Consider the following 16234-nt stretch of genomic DNA (forward strand, 5'->3'; position numbering starts at 1 on the left):
TTTACTAACTACGGGAAAGAATTATGTCATTTTTTTTTTTTTAACTAGTAATGGCGACGATCTGCGATTTTTTTTGCGGGACTGCGACATTGCGGCGGACAGATCGGACCCTTGACTGACATTTTTGACACTTTTGGGGGTACCAGTGACATTCCTACAGTAATCAGTGCTATACATATGCACTGTTACTGTCAAAATGACACTGGCAGGGAAGGGGTTAACTTTATTGGTGATCAGTGGGTTAAATGCATCCCTAGGGGCGTGTTTCTAACTGTGGGGGGGGCGTGGCTAGTGATGTAACCACAGAGACATACGATCCTACATAGCAGGATCGTGTAGTCTCTGCAGTTAGATCAGGGAGAATGACAGGCGGCTTTGTTTACATCAGCCGTCTGCCTTTCTCCCTCTCCGGCGGGTGATTGCGAGTGGCCGGCGGACATCGGAGCCACCGGTCACTCGCGCGGGGATGCCCGTGAACGAGCGGGGGGCGGGAGCGCGCCTCCGGCGGCGCGCGCTCGCCCCCTACAGGCTCCTGGGCGAGCGATGTAAATCTACGTCGGTTTACCCAGGAGCGGCTGACTGCCGCAGTAAATATACTGACGGCGGTCGGCAAGTGGTTTTAAAAGCGTCAGATCAAACCAAAATCGGTTTGATCTGATGCTTTCCCAAGCCAAATACTTGTCGCTTCTGGTTTTTTAGACCATAGAGATCATCAGGGATGTTCCGAGCCTCACTCATCTCTATGGTCGGCTGCAGTCCTGGGCTCCCCAGTGGGAGCCTGTGAAAGTGATCCAGCCGCTAATTAGCCGCTGGATCGAGTTTATACACTTTAGACTGATGACGTACATGTATCTTAGCCAGTCTTTAATAAATAAAGTGATTTAATCGTTTTTACATGATTTTTACATTTGTACATGTTCGCTTTTCCATCAACACCTCAAGGCCTTCATAAGTACTAAACCTACGTCTTCTTGATAACTATATTTTACTCTCCAGGTCTCCTTGAAGGCCACCCAGTAACAGCTGGGTAGGTAAAGTTCAGTCTGAGGCCTCCTGATTCAAATACACCCCTTACAAAATTTTCACTGCTCCCCTCAAACAAGCAAAAGAGGCCAGAACTAGTTTAACTATGTGCATGGTTCCTTCATTGAACCTGGCAACACAAGGCATGGTGGACAGAATACAAGTTTTTTAGACATAGAGGCTGAGTAAAAAAACCCAACTAAGAGAATCTGGATTTAGTGTTCATTACTCACCTGTGGTGATCTCTGGAGGATCTTCCTCCTCCTTACACGGCTCTCCGTCTTCCTCTTTCACTTCAATTTTAACGTCAAACAGATTTTCATACTAATGAAAACAACAGAATATAATGACATTTTGAAGGATGTGAGATTGAATAGGATACCATCAGGTTGTTAGATTTAGTAATCAAACAGGACAAATTTACCAACATTTTCACCAAACCCTCAGTTTGGTTTACCTGATCCTCCTGAGGGATCTCCTGATCTTCCTGTGTGGAGTCTCGGGAATACAGAGGACGGGGAGATCTCTCTGGGGGATTTCTGTTACTGGATCCATCTGTAGGAAACACACACACACTGACTGAATACATTGTTTCTATGTCTTTATATCAGAGGATGTGTGTATCTAGGGGGATCCTCAATACAAGAAATTAATGTCTCCTGTTACCCGGTGATGTGAGGGGCGGCCGATTCTCCATCATGACGTCCTTGTAGAGGTCCTTGTGTCCTTCTATATACTCCCACTCCTCCATGGAGAAATAGACAGTGACATCCTGACACCTTATAGGAACCTGACACACACAATGATACAGTCACCATCCAGACACATCCCTTGTCTGTTACTGAATAATGTCCCAGACACCGCTCACCTCTCCTGTCAGCAGCTCAATGATCTTCTGGGTGACTTGTAGGATCTTTGCATCATTGGTTCTCTTGGGTATCAAAGATTGTGGTAAAGGCTCCATTATGGGCTTTTCGTTCCTAATACATTTTCCTGACATACAAGGATGGCTGCTGGGTGTCATATATTCACAAGAGGTCTTCTTTACTATAATGTAATCCTGTGTGATTGCAGGAAGAATAAATATAAAAATGAACTTCCTCTCACCTGGTCTGTGTTTTATTAATAGAGATAAGTGTGATGTCATGTGACCTCCCAGAATCCTCCTCACCTCTCCGGTGTTCCGTGAAAAAACCATACCCGTGAGAAAACCATACCCTCGTCACTTCCGGAGGGTATGGATTTCTCACGGTACTTTAACTTGCGGCGGTTACATTATAACAGCTCCTCTGCATCATGGCTCATCTCCGCTCCTTCCCCTCTCACTTCCCTGATCTCCGTTAATAAATATAAAAGCGGATCACGGAGCACAGATACACCCGCCGCCGCCGCTTTTATATTTATTAGGGGAGATCAGGGAAGTGACAGGGAGAGGAGAGGAGATGATTGATGTTGCAGCAGAACTGTTTTAATGTTACCGCCGCAAGTATTAGTGCCGTTAACACATCACACCCTCCGAGCATGTGCACTTGTTAACTTCTTTCTTGTTCAATCACGTCTCCGGGGCTCTGAGCATGCGCTCTGCTGCGCTGCTTTGCTGTTTCAGACCGGAAGTGACGAGGGTATGGTTTCTTCACGGGTTATGGTTTTTTAACGTTACACCGGTCAGCTCTGTTTTATTATTAGAGATAAGAGTGATGTCATGTGACCTCCCAGAATCCTCCTCACCTCTCCGGTCAGGTCTGTGTTTTATTAATAGAGATAAGAGTGATGTCATGTGACCTCCCAGAATCCTCCTCACCTCTCCGGTCAGGTCTGTGTTTTATTAATAGAGATAAGAGTGATGTCATGTGACCTCCCAGAATCCTCCTCACCTCTCCGGTCAGGTCTGTGTTTTATTAATAGAGATAAGAGTGATGTCATGTGACCGCCCAGAATCCTCCTCACCTCTCCGGTCAGGTCTGTGTTTTATTAATAGAGATAAGAGTGATGTCATGTGACCTCCCAGAATCCTCCTCACCTCTCCAGTCATTAGGTAGATAATCTCCAGGGTGAGGTTTAATATCCTCTCCATAATCTTGTCTCTTTCCTTGTCCATTTTCCGGGAATTAGTCATGACCAAGTGGAGGAGATGATCATGGAACACGGTATATCAAATACACAGAGGACTGTGACCTATAGGTAAAACAGAACAGTAGGTCTATAAATTTATCAGCTAGAGGTGTTGGTATACCCTCAAACATCAGCTGCAATGGCCTTACTTATCATCTACAGCAAAAAAAAGACTAACCTGTGCAATGGTATTTCCTTTACCCAGCTCCAGCTTTGGAAGAGGATGGTGCTGTGTCTTATCGTTCACTACTTGAGAGCAAAAGCAATATAGTACCTACCTGCCAGTTGCCTCTTTGTTGCCAACCCAGATTGATTTGACTACTTTTTTACTTGCCGCCTGCCAAGACCTGACTATTCCCCTGCATGTCACTTGCCTAGACCTCTGCTCTGACCTGATTACTCTCTCCCCTGCTGCCTGCCTTGACTGTTTTCTTGCCTTATGCCTGCCAAGGTCTATGACTGAACCCAGCTATTCTCTTGCTTGCCACCTACCAATACTTGACTACTCCCTTGCATGCCACCTGCCTAGACCTCTGCTCAGACCTAACTACTCTTTCGCTTGTTGCCTGCCTTGACCTGCCTATTCTCTTGCCTTACAGGGGAGTTCTGGTCTCAAAAACGACTTTGGGCCATCCGCTTGCTGACATTCACCTGCAAAAGAAATGGATAGTCCCGATTTTTTTTCCTGTACTTACCTTATTTTTGAAGAAAGTATACTTACGTTCCGTCTACTTCCTCCCTCTGCGGCCTATTTGGTGACCTGCTTTAATCCAGTGAGGAAATGTGAAAGAGCCCCTAGCCTAGGATCACATGTGTGGATAATTGTACGCCTTCCCTGATCCACACAGAAACGCGTTGCTCTTTAGCAGACGCACAGGAGTGCCATAAATTCTTTTTTGAAAAAAGGTTTTTATTATCAGACATCAAGGGTTACATAAATTATCCAAACAGTACATCATCCAGTCCATAAGTATACAATGATGACCGGTATACAGAATACATTCACTAGAACTTTTGCTGTACCAGTTATACAATGCATAGTCACCCATTATTCCCTTTCCAGCATTAATTGCGAAGCACTATGCACCACCGAGTCTGACGAGTACCCGATTTCCCCTTTTATCCCAGTAAAGTTACCAACTAAAACTTGAAGTTAAAAGACTCAAAACCAACCATAAACAAATAACCAAAACCCACTACTCCAGGTCCAACCAGTGTGCGATACCTTACCTTCCACGAAGGCATTACAAGATTTAGCATCCCTTTTTCATTTCCTCACCTATCTACCTCCCTCTCTAGCGTATCGGTAGAGTCCACGTATCTAAACCAAACCTTCCTGAATTTTTTGGTAGAACCTCAGACCTCATAGGTCATGCGATAAAGTGGGATGTCCACATTAACTATTTTCAGCCACATCTTCAACGTCAGGTCTACAGTATATATCCACCCAGGGGCGTAACTACAGGGGTTGCAGGGGTTGCGATTGCTACCGGGCCCCATGCTCCAGGGGGCCCAGTAGCAAACCAGTGGGTGAACTTCCAGGATTGCAAAAGTCACCCTTGCGACCGGGCCCTGGCATTGCACCACTGTGGGGAGGCCCAAAGATTGCAGGAAGGGAGCCCACTGCAGAACTTGTGAAAGGATCCTGCTGCGGGACCGTAATAAAAGGCCATGCAACGAGAGTAAAGAGCCCCAGGATTAGTGGGAAGAGCCCTGGGTTTGAAGGGAAGGGCCCCGGCCAGGGATCTGGGGGGGCCCTTCATGGTTTCTTGCATCGGGGCCCTGAAGGCTCTAGTTACGCCTCTGTATCCACCTCCTTGTTACGAGTTTATGGACAAAACGAAAAGGAGTCTAAGAAACAGTTTCGTAACCACATCCATCTCCTCAACTTCGACAACTCCCAACAGACACAGCAAGGGGGTGCATATATTGGGGAGACCAAATTTATCAGCAATGATCACCATAAACCATAGCGGCCTGATTTTAGAACACTGCCACACCATGTGAAGTAGAGTTCCCGCTCTCAACCGACAGCCATTATAATGTAAGTCCACCCTAAAACTAAAATTCCTGCATCTATAGACATCCACGATCTAACACTAACCTATCTAGCCCTGTAAAGAATTCAGTATACTTACTTTTTTTGACCCGGTCTCCAGTGGCGGAAGAGGGCAAGGGACAACGGCTGTGAAATTAATGGGGAGGGACGTCACCCATAGAGTTAATATGGGGCTTCCCGAACAGGAATCTCAAGCATCATACGCCAATGGATCGCTACGTGTTTCGCTTATAGCTTCATCAGGACATCCTATTGGTATTCCAGAGCAGCCACAAATGGTGGGTAGGTTTCTATCCAATATATAATAGATGGTCGTTCCTCCAAACACCGGAGTTTCCCATTTTACATCTTCTCTCTTATTGGATATGGAGCCACTGCTGGTGGGTAGGTTTCTATCCAATGTATAAAAGATGGTAGTGAGGTCGTCCCTCCAAACTCGGGAGTTCCCCATATCACAGCTTCTCTTATATGGGATATGGAGCCACTGCTCCCGATTGTACTGATCCTCTCCGTGAGATACCCCTTCCATTGGAGGGCTTGGGACACATCCCAAGCCCTCCAGTTTGAGGGGTATCTCATGGAGAGGATCAGCATAAGCGGGAGCAGTGGCTCCATATCCCATATAAGAGAAGCTGTGATATGGGGAACTCCCGAGTTTGGAGGGACGACCTCACTACCATCTTTTATACATTGGATAGAAACCTACCCACCATTTGTGGCTGCTCTGAAATACCAATAGGATCTCCTGAGGATGCTATAAGCGAAACCCGTAGCAATCCATTAGGGTATGATGCTTGAGACCTCTGTTCGACCCGGATATTCTAAAAACCATGGCAGACTCTGTGAAACCTACCCACCATTTGTGGCTGCTCTGGAATACCAATAGGATCTCCTGAGGATGCTATAAGCGAAACCCGTCACAATCCATTGGCGTATGATGCTTGAGACCCCTGTTCGGCCCGGATATTCTAAAGACTATCGCAGACTCTGTGCTTTTCCATCACATACTAGACCTTAGTCTGACATGGGCATGTAACAGTTTCCTTTTCTATGCATACCCACCCCTCATTTGAGAGATATCGTTTTGTATTCGTCATAAACTTTTTCCATATGATATGGTTTTAACACAAAATACTTTTACTATGTTGTCACAATAAATTTCAGATTTTTTATCTGCTGAGTACTTGTGTTTCGTTATGGGATTACCGGTGGCAACCTTTAGAGCCGGTTCACACTACTCCGACTTAAAGTCGCCCCATGAAGGAGCGACTTTTTAGCGCCGAATTTAGCGCGACTTTGAAGAGACTTAAATGATAGGCGACTTTGTCTGTGGGGAATGCCTGGGTAATCTTTTACTTCTTCCTGGAAAGTCTGATCACAGTTGCTTGAAAATAGATAAGGATCCGACTTAGAGGCGACTCCCATTGAAGTCTATGGGCACAAGTCAGATAGAGGTCACCTTGAAGTAGTACAGGAACCTTTTCTGAAGTCGGAGCGACTTTAGTAGTGCATATTAAGACGGCTCTCATTCATTTACATTGAATTTGTAATTACAAGATCACAGTCGCAGTCTGATCACAGTCGCAGTCTGATCACAGTCGCTTGAAAATAGATAAGGATCCGACTTCGAGGCGACTCCCATTGAAGTCTATGTGCACAAGTCGGATAGAGGTCGCCTTGAAGTAGTACAGGAACCTTTTCTGAAGTCGGAGCGACTTCAGTAGTGCATATTAAGACGGCTCTCATTCATTTACATTGAATTTGTAATTACAAGATCACAGTCACAGTCTGATCACAGTCGCTTGAAAATAGATAAGGATCCGACTTCGAGGCGACTCCCATTGAAGTCTATGGGCACAAGTCGGATAGAGGTCGCCTTGAAGTAGTACAGGAACCTTTTCTGAAGTCGGAGCGACTTCAGTAGTGCATATTAAGACGGCTCTCATTCATTTACATTGAATTTGTAATTACAAGATCACAGTCGCAGTCTGATCACAGTCGCAGTCTGATCACAGTCGCTTGAAAATAGATAAGGATCCGACTTCGAGGCGACTCCCATTGAAGTCTATGTGCACAAGTCGGATAGAGGTCGCCTTGAAGTAGTACAGGAACCTTTTCTGAAGTCGGAGCGACTTCAGTAGTGCATATTAAGACGGCTCTCATTCATTTACATTGAATTTGTGATGACAAGAGACTTAGGGCGACTTGAGGGCACACAAGTCGCGTCCCAAGTAGTGTGAACCAGCTCTTAAAGTCCTACTTTTTTTTTTTTCTATTTCTGTTGTTAAGGATGTTTTGGATGCGGTGCCACATATTTTCCGAGTCACGTCTGAAATCTGTTACATGCACACACATATATGTGGACCTAACCTTGGCATCCGCGTCTTGGGTTAATCCTCGTAACTTGTTGGAGGGAAGGGGCACCATAACGCCATCTCTTCTGCTCAAGAACCGAACGACACGGGTCAACCCCTTCTAAATTCCCATTTGTGTTACCCCAAGCGATTGTTGTAAATATCTCATCGATGTGAAAGACTGGATCCAACGCGGCCTTGAATAAAAAAAATTAAAATGTTTGATCTTGTAAAAAAAAAAAAAAGTCAACGAGTACATGGCCAACACCAACACAATAGGGGTTGTCTACCGCCTGACCCCTTTCTCGTAACCGCGAGCTTCTCCATTCCTTGTCTATAGGCGTATGCAGGGCTTTTTTTTTCAGCTGAAACGCGGGGGGAACGCAGTTCCGGCACCTTCAGTACTGAACGGTACTGTATTTATTGGCAAGGGGTGCTGGAGGGTCTATTGATACTGGCTGCTGGGGGATCTATTGGTGCTGGAGTGGATCTATTTTTGCATTGTTGTTTATTGTTTCTAGGGAAAACAATGGAATCCCTCTGGGGATGGAACTATATAGGCAACCACACTTGCAAATAACTTAAAAAAAAAAATAATAATTTATTTATTATATGTAAAAACAGATTATGGGATTGAAATATACAAAGGATAACGACCAAAAAAAAGGTCACATAGAGTACATAACATACAAAAAAAAAAAAAACACATAGGTGTGAGAACCTGAAATACAATCATAAAACCACATTAAATGTGAAATGGTGTGAATCATCGATATGTAATAAACGTATGAAAATCCTCCAACCCGACGCGTTTCAGGCACAGTTGCCTTGCTTCAGGGGTATATCAGTGCAGGGATTTGATTTCCTGAATGGTCTGTTTTTACATATAATCAATAAATTATTATTTTTTACCTTATTTGGAAGTGTGGTTGCCTATATAGTCCCATCCCCAGGGGGATTCCTTTGTTTTTGCTATTGTTTAGGGACGATGGAAACCCACATCCAGGGTTTCCACTAACCGGGGACTTTCTACATTGTTTCTGGGGAGGTCAACTGTTGCTGGTTTGCTGGAGGGGGGCTTATGATGCTAGGGAGTCAATTGTTGCTGGATAGGGCCTGCTGTTGAGGAAGGGATCTATTAATACTGGCTGCTGGGGGATCTATTGTTGCTGGAGGAGATCTATTTTTGCATGGCTGTTTGTTGTTTCTGGGGAGGTCAATTGTTGCTGGAGGGGGGCTTATGATGCTGGGGAGTCTATTGTTGCTGGATAGAACCTACTTTTGAGGAAAGGGTCTATTGATACTGGCTGCTGGGGATCTATTGTTGCTGGAGGGGGTCTATTTTTGCATGGCTGTTTATTGGTTCTGGGGAGGTCAACTGTTGCTGGTTTGCTGGAGGGGGGGGGGGGGGGTTTGATGCCGGGGAGTCCATTGTTGCTAGATAGGACCTTCAGTTGAGGAAGGGGTCTATTGATACTGGCTTCTGGGGATCTAGTGTTGCTGGAGGGGGGGTCTTTTTTTGCATGGCTGTTTATTGTTTCTGGGGAGGTCAGTTGTTGCTGGTTTGCTAGAGGGGGGCTTATGATGCTGGGGAATCCATTGTTGCTGGCTAGGGCCTGCTGTTGAGGAAAGTGTCTATTGATACTGTCTGCTGGGGATCTATTGTTCCTGGAGGAGATCTAATTTTGCATGTTTGTTTATTGTTTCTGGGGAGCTCAACTGTTGCTGATTTGCTGGAGGGGGGCTTATGATTCTGGGGAGTCAATAGTTGCTGGATAGGACCTGCTGTTGAGGAAGGGGATCTATTGATACTGTCTGCTGGGGGATCTATAGTTGCTGGAGGGGATCTATTTTTGCATGGCTGTTTATTGTTTCTGGGGAGCTCAACTGTTGCTGGAGGGGGGCTTATGATGCTGGGGAGTCAATTGTTGCTGGATAGGGCCTGCTGTTGAGGAAGGGATCTATTGATGCTAGCTGCTGGGGGATCTATTGTTGCTGGAGGGGAATTTATTTTTGCATGGTTGTTTATGGGGAGGTCAACTGTTGTTGGTTTGCTGGAGGGGGGCTTATGATGCTAGGGAGTCCGGAAAGGGTCTATTGATACTGGCTGCAGGGGGGGTCGTCTATTGTTGCTGGAGGGGATCTATTTTTGTATGGCTGTTTATTGTTTCTGGGGAGGTCAGTTGTTGTTGGTTTGCTGGAGGGGGGGGGGGCTTATGATGCTGGGGAGTCCATTGTTGCTGGATAGGACCTGCTGTTGAGGAAGGGATCTATTGATGCTGGCTGCTGGGAGATCTGTGGTTGCTGTGGGGGGTCTATTGCTGGTGGCTGCAGGGGATCTATTTTCCTGCTTTTCTTGCTATCATTACCAAATTACTTAGCGCCACAAAATGATATCTGGCTCTGTATTCTCTAAAGGGGGTGGCACTGAGAGGTAGGGTGGGGAGGGGTTGAATCAACGGTGCTCGGGGGTGGGTGGGGGGCGGCACTGAGAAGTAGGGTGGGGAGGGGTTGAATCAGCGGTGCTTGGGGGTGGGTAGGGGGCTGCACTGAGAGGTAGGGTGGGGAGGGGTTGAATCAGTGGTGCTCGGGGGTGGGTAGGGGGCGGCACTGAGAGGTAGGGTGGGGAGGGGTTGAATCAGCGGTGCTCGGAGGTGGGTAGGGGGCAGCACTGAGAGGTAGGGTGGGGAGGGGTTGAATCAGCGGTGCTCGGAGGTGGGTAGGGGGCGGCACTGAGAGGTAGGGTGGGGAGGGGTTGAATCAGCGGTGCTCGGAGGTGGGTAGGGGGCGGCACTGAGAGGTAGGGTGGGGAGGGGTTGAATCAGCGGTGCTCGGAGGTGGGTAGGGGGCGGCACTGAGAGGTAGGGTGGGGAGGGGTTGAATCAGCGGTGCTCGGAGGTGGGTAGGGGGCGGCACTGAGAGGTAGGGTGGGGAGGGGTTGAATCAGCGGTGCTCGGAGGTGGGTAGGGGGCAGCACTGAGAGGTAGGGTGGGTAGGGGTTGAATCAGTGGTGCTCGGGGGTGGGTAGGGGGCGGGACTGAGAGGTAGGGTGGGGAGGGGTTGAATCAGCGGTGCTCGGGGGTGGGTAGGGGGCGGAGACAAGAATTGACCCACAAAGGGGGGGGGGGTTCCTGCACCTATTCTCTAAAAAAAAAGCCCTGGGCGTAAGACTACACAGTTTTTCTGGAGAATACGTCCCCAGCACCATCATAGGCAGCAGAGCTAACCATCTAATGTCCAACACAACAGAGAACTTGCAGAAAGATAGGGATTTTTGAAGGTGACATGACCCCCCCACCATCCAGTCCACCCCCTTCCCTCATAATAAGAAGACAATATTACCTCCTCACTGGGCACACACTCTCCAGCCTCACACCCCCAGCAGCTGCCGGAAACAGTCAAAACTTTGTCTGCCCTCAGCTCCAAAATCAGGCCACAAGAAAATGGCCGCCAGTCATTCTCAGCTCAGCTCCTGACTCTGCGCGCGCGCGTCACCATAGCAACGTCAAGGTGGTAACGCTTGACAGAAGACAAAATTTGTTTGGTCACCGTCTCTTCAGACTATTATTACGGAACCACTTCCATAAATACTAAGAATTGTAAAACTTGTTTGTGTCCCATTATCTAGGGGCGTTTATTTGTGTCCCATTATCCAGTCGGCGCTACGAAAAAATGGCCGCCGCTGTTTAGCGAAAGAGGAGGACAGTGGTGAGTTCGCCCTCTAGCGTCTCCTCCGGTATATAACAATACAGGAGCAGGGACAACCCCGCCCGCCTCTTCTCTGGTTGGTATGGTGACGCGCACGCGCACAGAGGAGCTCAGGCTGGCTGTAGGAGGTCAGGGGCCATTTTCTTGTAGCTCATGTGAGGAGCACAATGATATTAATTGGTTCTTCTCTTTCCAGCAGCTGCTGACGGATGTGAGTCTGGAGAGAGTGAGCCCAGTGAGGAGGAGGTAATAATAATGTTATTCTTATTATGAGGGGAGGGGGTCCCAGCACTGTGTGTGGATTGGATGGGGGGGGTCATGTCTCCTCCACATATCCTTATCTTCCTGCAAGTCCTCTGATGTGTAGAACATTGGATGGGGAGGATGATGAAGTTGAGGCTCTACAAAGCCACAACCAAGAAGGTGAGCTCATCAGTCTGCTGCTTCTCCTCTCACTGCCCAATCACAGGCTGGGGGCGGGACCAGACCTGGGAATATGACTAAACTGCAGCAGAGAAAAATCCGGTCCCCCCCCCTGCCCTGCCAGACAGAGTTGTGTAAATCACTGAGCTGGATGGATAGAAATAGAAATCTTTTGGTGTATAGAACAACTCCCACATTGTGTATTTAGTGGTTTGCCTGGAGATTATTGATTACTGGTACTCGGCGCCAAAATATACACTCCCCGCCCACTTTATTATATTAATAGGGGGGGGGGGAGGGGGGGAAGTATTTGATCCCTTGCTGATTTTGTAAATTTGCCCACTGACAAATTACCAGTCTATAATTTTAACCGCTTGCCGACCGCCGGTCAGCCCCGGCCAGGCAAAGTGACGTACCAGTACGTCACTAGCCCGTGAGCCAGTAGCGGGCGAGCGCACGCCGCCGGAGGCGGGCTCCCGCTCATTCACAGACACCTCCGTGCGAGTGACCGGCGGACCCGGTTGTCCGCCGGTCACTCGCGATCGTCCGCCGTGAAGGGAGAAAGGCAGGCGGCTAATGTAAACAAAGCCGCCTGTCAGTCTCCCCTGTGTAAAAGCAGAGATCATACGGTCCTGCTATGTAGGACCGTAGATCTCTGCTGTTACATGCAAAGCCACGCCCCTGCACATTAAGAAGCACGCCCCTAGGGACACACTTAACCCCTCCTTCTCCAATCAAGTTAACCCCTTCCCTGCCAGTGTCATTTTTACAGTAACAGTGCATATGTATAGCACTGATTACTGCAGTAATGTCACTGGTAACCCCAAAAGTGTCAAAAATGTCAGTCAAGGGACCGATCTGTCCGCCGCAATGTCGCAGTCCCGCAAAAAAAAAATCGCAGGTCGCCGCCATTACTCGTTAAAAAAAAAAAAAACACAAAAATGACAAAAATCTTTCCCTTAGTAAACGCAATAACTTTTGCGCAAACCAATCAAAATACGCTTATTGCGTTTTTTTTTTTTTTTACCAAACAAATTGGCCAAAAATGTTAAAAAAATTTAGATTTTTACATTTTTTTTTTGGGGAATTTCATATAAAAAAATGTGAAAAATATTGTTATTTTTGCAAAATTGACGCTCTTTTTTGGTTTATAGCGCATGATCAGAAAATCGCACAGGTGATCAAATACCACCAAAACAAAGCTCTGTTTGTGGGAAAAAAAGGACGTCAAATTCGTTTTAGGTACAGAATCACGCGACCGCGCAATTGTCCGTTAAAGTCACGCAGTGCCGAATCGCAAAATAGGGCCTGGTCAGGAAGGGGGTAAAATCTTCCGGGGCTTAAGTGGTTAATGGTTGGTTTATTTTACCAGTGAGAGACCGAATAACAACAAAAATATCCAGAAAAACGCATTTCATAAAAGTTATAAACTGATTTGCATTTTAATGAGTGAAATAAGTATTTGATCCCCTATCAAATGGAACGATTTCTGGCTCCTGGGTGTCTTCTATACAGGTAAGGAGCTGAGATTAGGGAGTGCTCCTAATCTCAGCTTGTTCCCCGTATAAAAGACACCTGTCCACAGAAGCGATCAATCAGATTCCAATCTCTCCACCATGGCCAAGACCAAAGAGCTGTCCAAGGATGTCGGGGACAAGCTTGTAGATCAGGGATCCTCAAACTACGGCCCTCCAGCTGTTGTGGAACTACACATCCCATGAGGCATTGTAAAACTCTGACATTCACAGACATGACTAGGCATGATGGGAGTTGTAGTTTCCGAACAACTGGAGGGCCGTAGTTTGAGGACCCCTGTTGTAGACCTACACAAGGCTGGAATGGGCTACAAGACCATCGGCAAGCAGTTTGGTGAGAGGGTGACAACAGTTGATGCGTATATTCGCAAATGGAAGAAACACAAAATAACTGTCAATCTCCCTTGGTCTGGGGTTCCATGCAAGATCTCACCTTGTGGAGTTTTAGTGATCATGAGGAATCAGCCCAGAACTACACGGGAGAATCTTCTCAATGATCTCAAAGCAGCTGGGACCATAGTCACCATGAAAACCATTGGTAACACACTACGCCGTGAGGGACTGAAATTCTGCAGCACCCGCAAGGTCCCCCTGCTCAAAAAAGCACATGTAAAAGCCCGTCTTAAGTTTGCTACTGAACATCTGAATGATTCAGAGGAGAACTGGGTGGAAGTGTTGTGGTCAGATGAGACCAAAATCGAGCTCTTTGGCATCAACTCAACTGGCCGCGTTTGACGGTGGGGACGGTGTTCTTGGGGTCATAGGCAGCATTCCTCCTCCTCCAAACATGGAGGTGGACACATTCTGCTTTGGGGGTGTTTTTCTGCTAAGGGGACAGGACAGCTTCACCACATCTAAGGGACGATGGATGGGGCCATGTACTGTCAAATCTTGGGTGAGAACCTCCTTCCCTCAGCCAGGGCATTGAAAATGGGTCGTGGATGGGTCTTCCAGCATGACAATGACCCAAAACACACGGCCAAGGCAACAAAGGAGTAGCGCAAGAATAAGCACGTTAAGGTCCTGGAGTGGCCCAGCCAGTCCCCAGAGGAGGCTGGAGAACTGGGTGAAAGTGTTGTGGTCAGATGAGACCAAAATCGAGCTCTTTGGCATCCACTCAACTTGCAGTGTTTGACGGTGGGGATGGTGTTCTTGGGGTCATAGGCAGCATTCCTCCTCCTCCTCCAAACATTGAGGGGGACGCATTCTGCTTTGGGGGTGTTTTTCTGCTAAAGGGACAGGACAGCTTCACCACATCTAAGGGACGATGGATGGGGCCATGTACCATCAAATCTTGGGTGAGAACCTCCTTCCCTCAGCCAGGGCAATAAAAAATGGGTCGTGGACGGGTATTCCAGCATGACGATGATCCAAAACACACGGCCAAGGCAACAAAGGAGTAGCTCAAGAAGAAGCGCGTTAAGGTCCTGGAGCAGTCTCCAGACCTTAATCCCATAGAAAATATGTGGAGGGAACTGAAGGTTTGAGTTACCATACCATAAAAAAAAATATGGATAAATAAAATGTAACACAGAAGAGTGCAATGCCATGTTAGAGTGTTTGCAATTAAAAAAAAAAAGATATACTTAAGGTATGGTATAATGGTGTTGACCATTTGAAGGCCGTAGTGCATGAAGTCGAGCCCTAAATGTATCCCACTTCAGCTTTCCTTTACAATATATTATTTTTATTTCACACTTTTGTTCATTACAGCATGAGCTTTACAAAACAGTATGGATCTGCATGTACAGAGGAGTGGGAGTATTTAGAAGGACACCAGGATCTCTACAAGGACGTCATGATGGAGATGCGGCCGTACCTCACATCACCGGGTAAGAGGAGACATTAATTTCTTGTATTGAGGATCCCCCTAGATACACACATCCTCTGATATATGGCCATAGTATGTTAGGATCCTATAAGGTGTCAGGATGTCACTGTCTATTTCTCCATGGAGGAGTGGGAGTATATAGAAGGACACAAGGACCTCTACAAGGATGTCATCATGGAGAAGCGGCCGCCCCTCACATCACCGGGTAACAAGAGACATTCATTTCTTGTATTGAGGATCCCCCTAGATACACACATCCTCTGATATAAAGACATAGAAACAATGTATTCAGTCAGTGTGTGTGTTTCCTACAGATGGATCCAGTAACAGAAACCCCCCAGAGAGATGTCCCCGTCCTCTGTATTCCCGGGACTCCACACAGGAAGATCAGGAGATCCCTCAGGAGGATCAGGTAGATGTGTGGTTTTGTTGTAGTGATATTGATCCCTAAACCTGTTGCTGTAGCTACCTAAAGTTTTAGCTCAAACCATAGAAAGACAGGAGCGTGGGATCCAAGTTAGACACATAACCCGCCTGAGCTGAAGCAGCAGCAGCAGCTCCCGACAGGGCCGGGATACGGGGAGGGCAGGAGGGGTGGATGCCCTGCCTGGACACTGTGGTTTCATGTGAGGTGGGGTGTCACCACAAAGAGATTGGGGGGGGGGGGAGGATTTGTTGTTGAAGCGGGAATTTGGAGGGGCGGCAGCAGGGGGTAAGTATTGTTCTAGTTGAGGAAATTTGGGGGGGGGGGTGCTAAGAGTGGTAATTTAGGGGAATTTGTGTTTGGAGGGAGGATTAGGGGGTGAAGATTTGTGCTAGGAGGGGGCATTCGGAGGGGATTTGTGATGGGTGGGGGGGGGGGGAGAGAAGATGTACTGGGAAGAGAGGAAATTTATGCTTAGTGGGAAAGCTTGCAAATTAGTGCTCAGTGTTTTTTGTGGGGGGATTTTTGCTGACACATAATGATTATACATCTTGGGGGGGGGGGGTGCAGTTTGGCATTGTCACCCTGGGCTTTAGATGCCCTTGTCCTGGCACTGGCTCCTGATCTCCTACCCAGCATACAGGCATCTTGCTCTGACAGAGGCACTGCCTCCTATGCCCTTCACGTAGAGCAGCCTTTTCCAACCTTTTCAACACAGAGGAACCCTTGAAATACATTTCTGGTCTCGGGGAACCCCTGCTAAAA

The 16234-nt window shown here is 47.3% G+C and overlaps 2 protein-coding genes across 2 annotated transcripts in view; one reads left to right on the forward strand and one right to left on the reverse strand.

The window, feature by feature from the left end:
• The window catches only part of LOC309564368 (uncharacterized protein), a 770106-nt gene that overhangs the window by 411995 nt on the left and 341877 nt on the right, over positions 1 to 16234 (forward strand). The window lies entirely within an intron of this gene.
• The window catches only part of LOC309563386 (uncharacterized protein), a 148200-nt gene that overhangs the window by 3050 nt on the left and 128916 nt on the right, over positions 1 to 16234 (reverse strand). Inside the window, exons 2-6 of the mRNA XM_082267780.1 lie at positions 3044 to 3198; positions 1892 to 2083; positions 1697 to 1813; positions 1481 to 1573; positions 1257 to 1347 (exon numbers count right to left, since the gene is read on the reverse strand). Coding sequence (XP_082123906.1) covers positions 1257 to 1347; positions 1481 to 1573; positions 1697 to 1813; positions 1892 to 2083; positions 3044 to 3139 — 589 coding nt within the window. The 5' untranslated portion in view covers positions 3140 to 3198. The remainder of the gene's footprint in view (positions 1 to 1256; positions 1348 to 1480; positions 1574 to 1696; positions 1814 to 1891; positions 2084 to 3043; positions 3199 to 16234) is intronic.

This window comes from Pelophylax lessonae, assembly GCF_965119305.1.
Source record: "Pelophylax lessonae genome assembly, chromosome: 9".
Taxonomy (NCBI): Eukaryota; Metazoa; Chordata; class Amphibia; order Anura; family Ranidae; genus Pelophylax; species Pelophylax lessonae.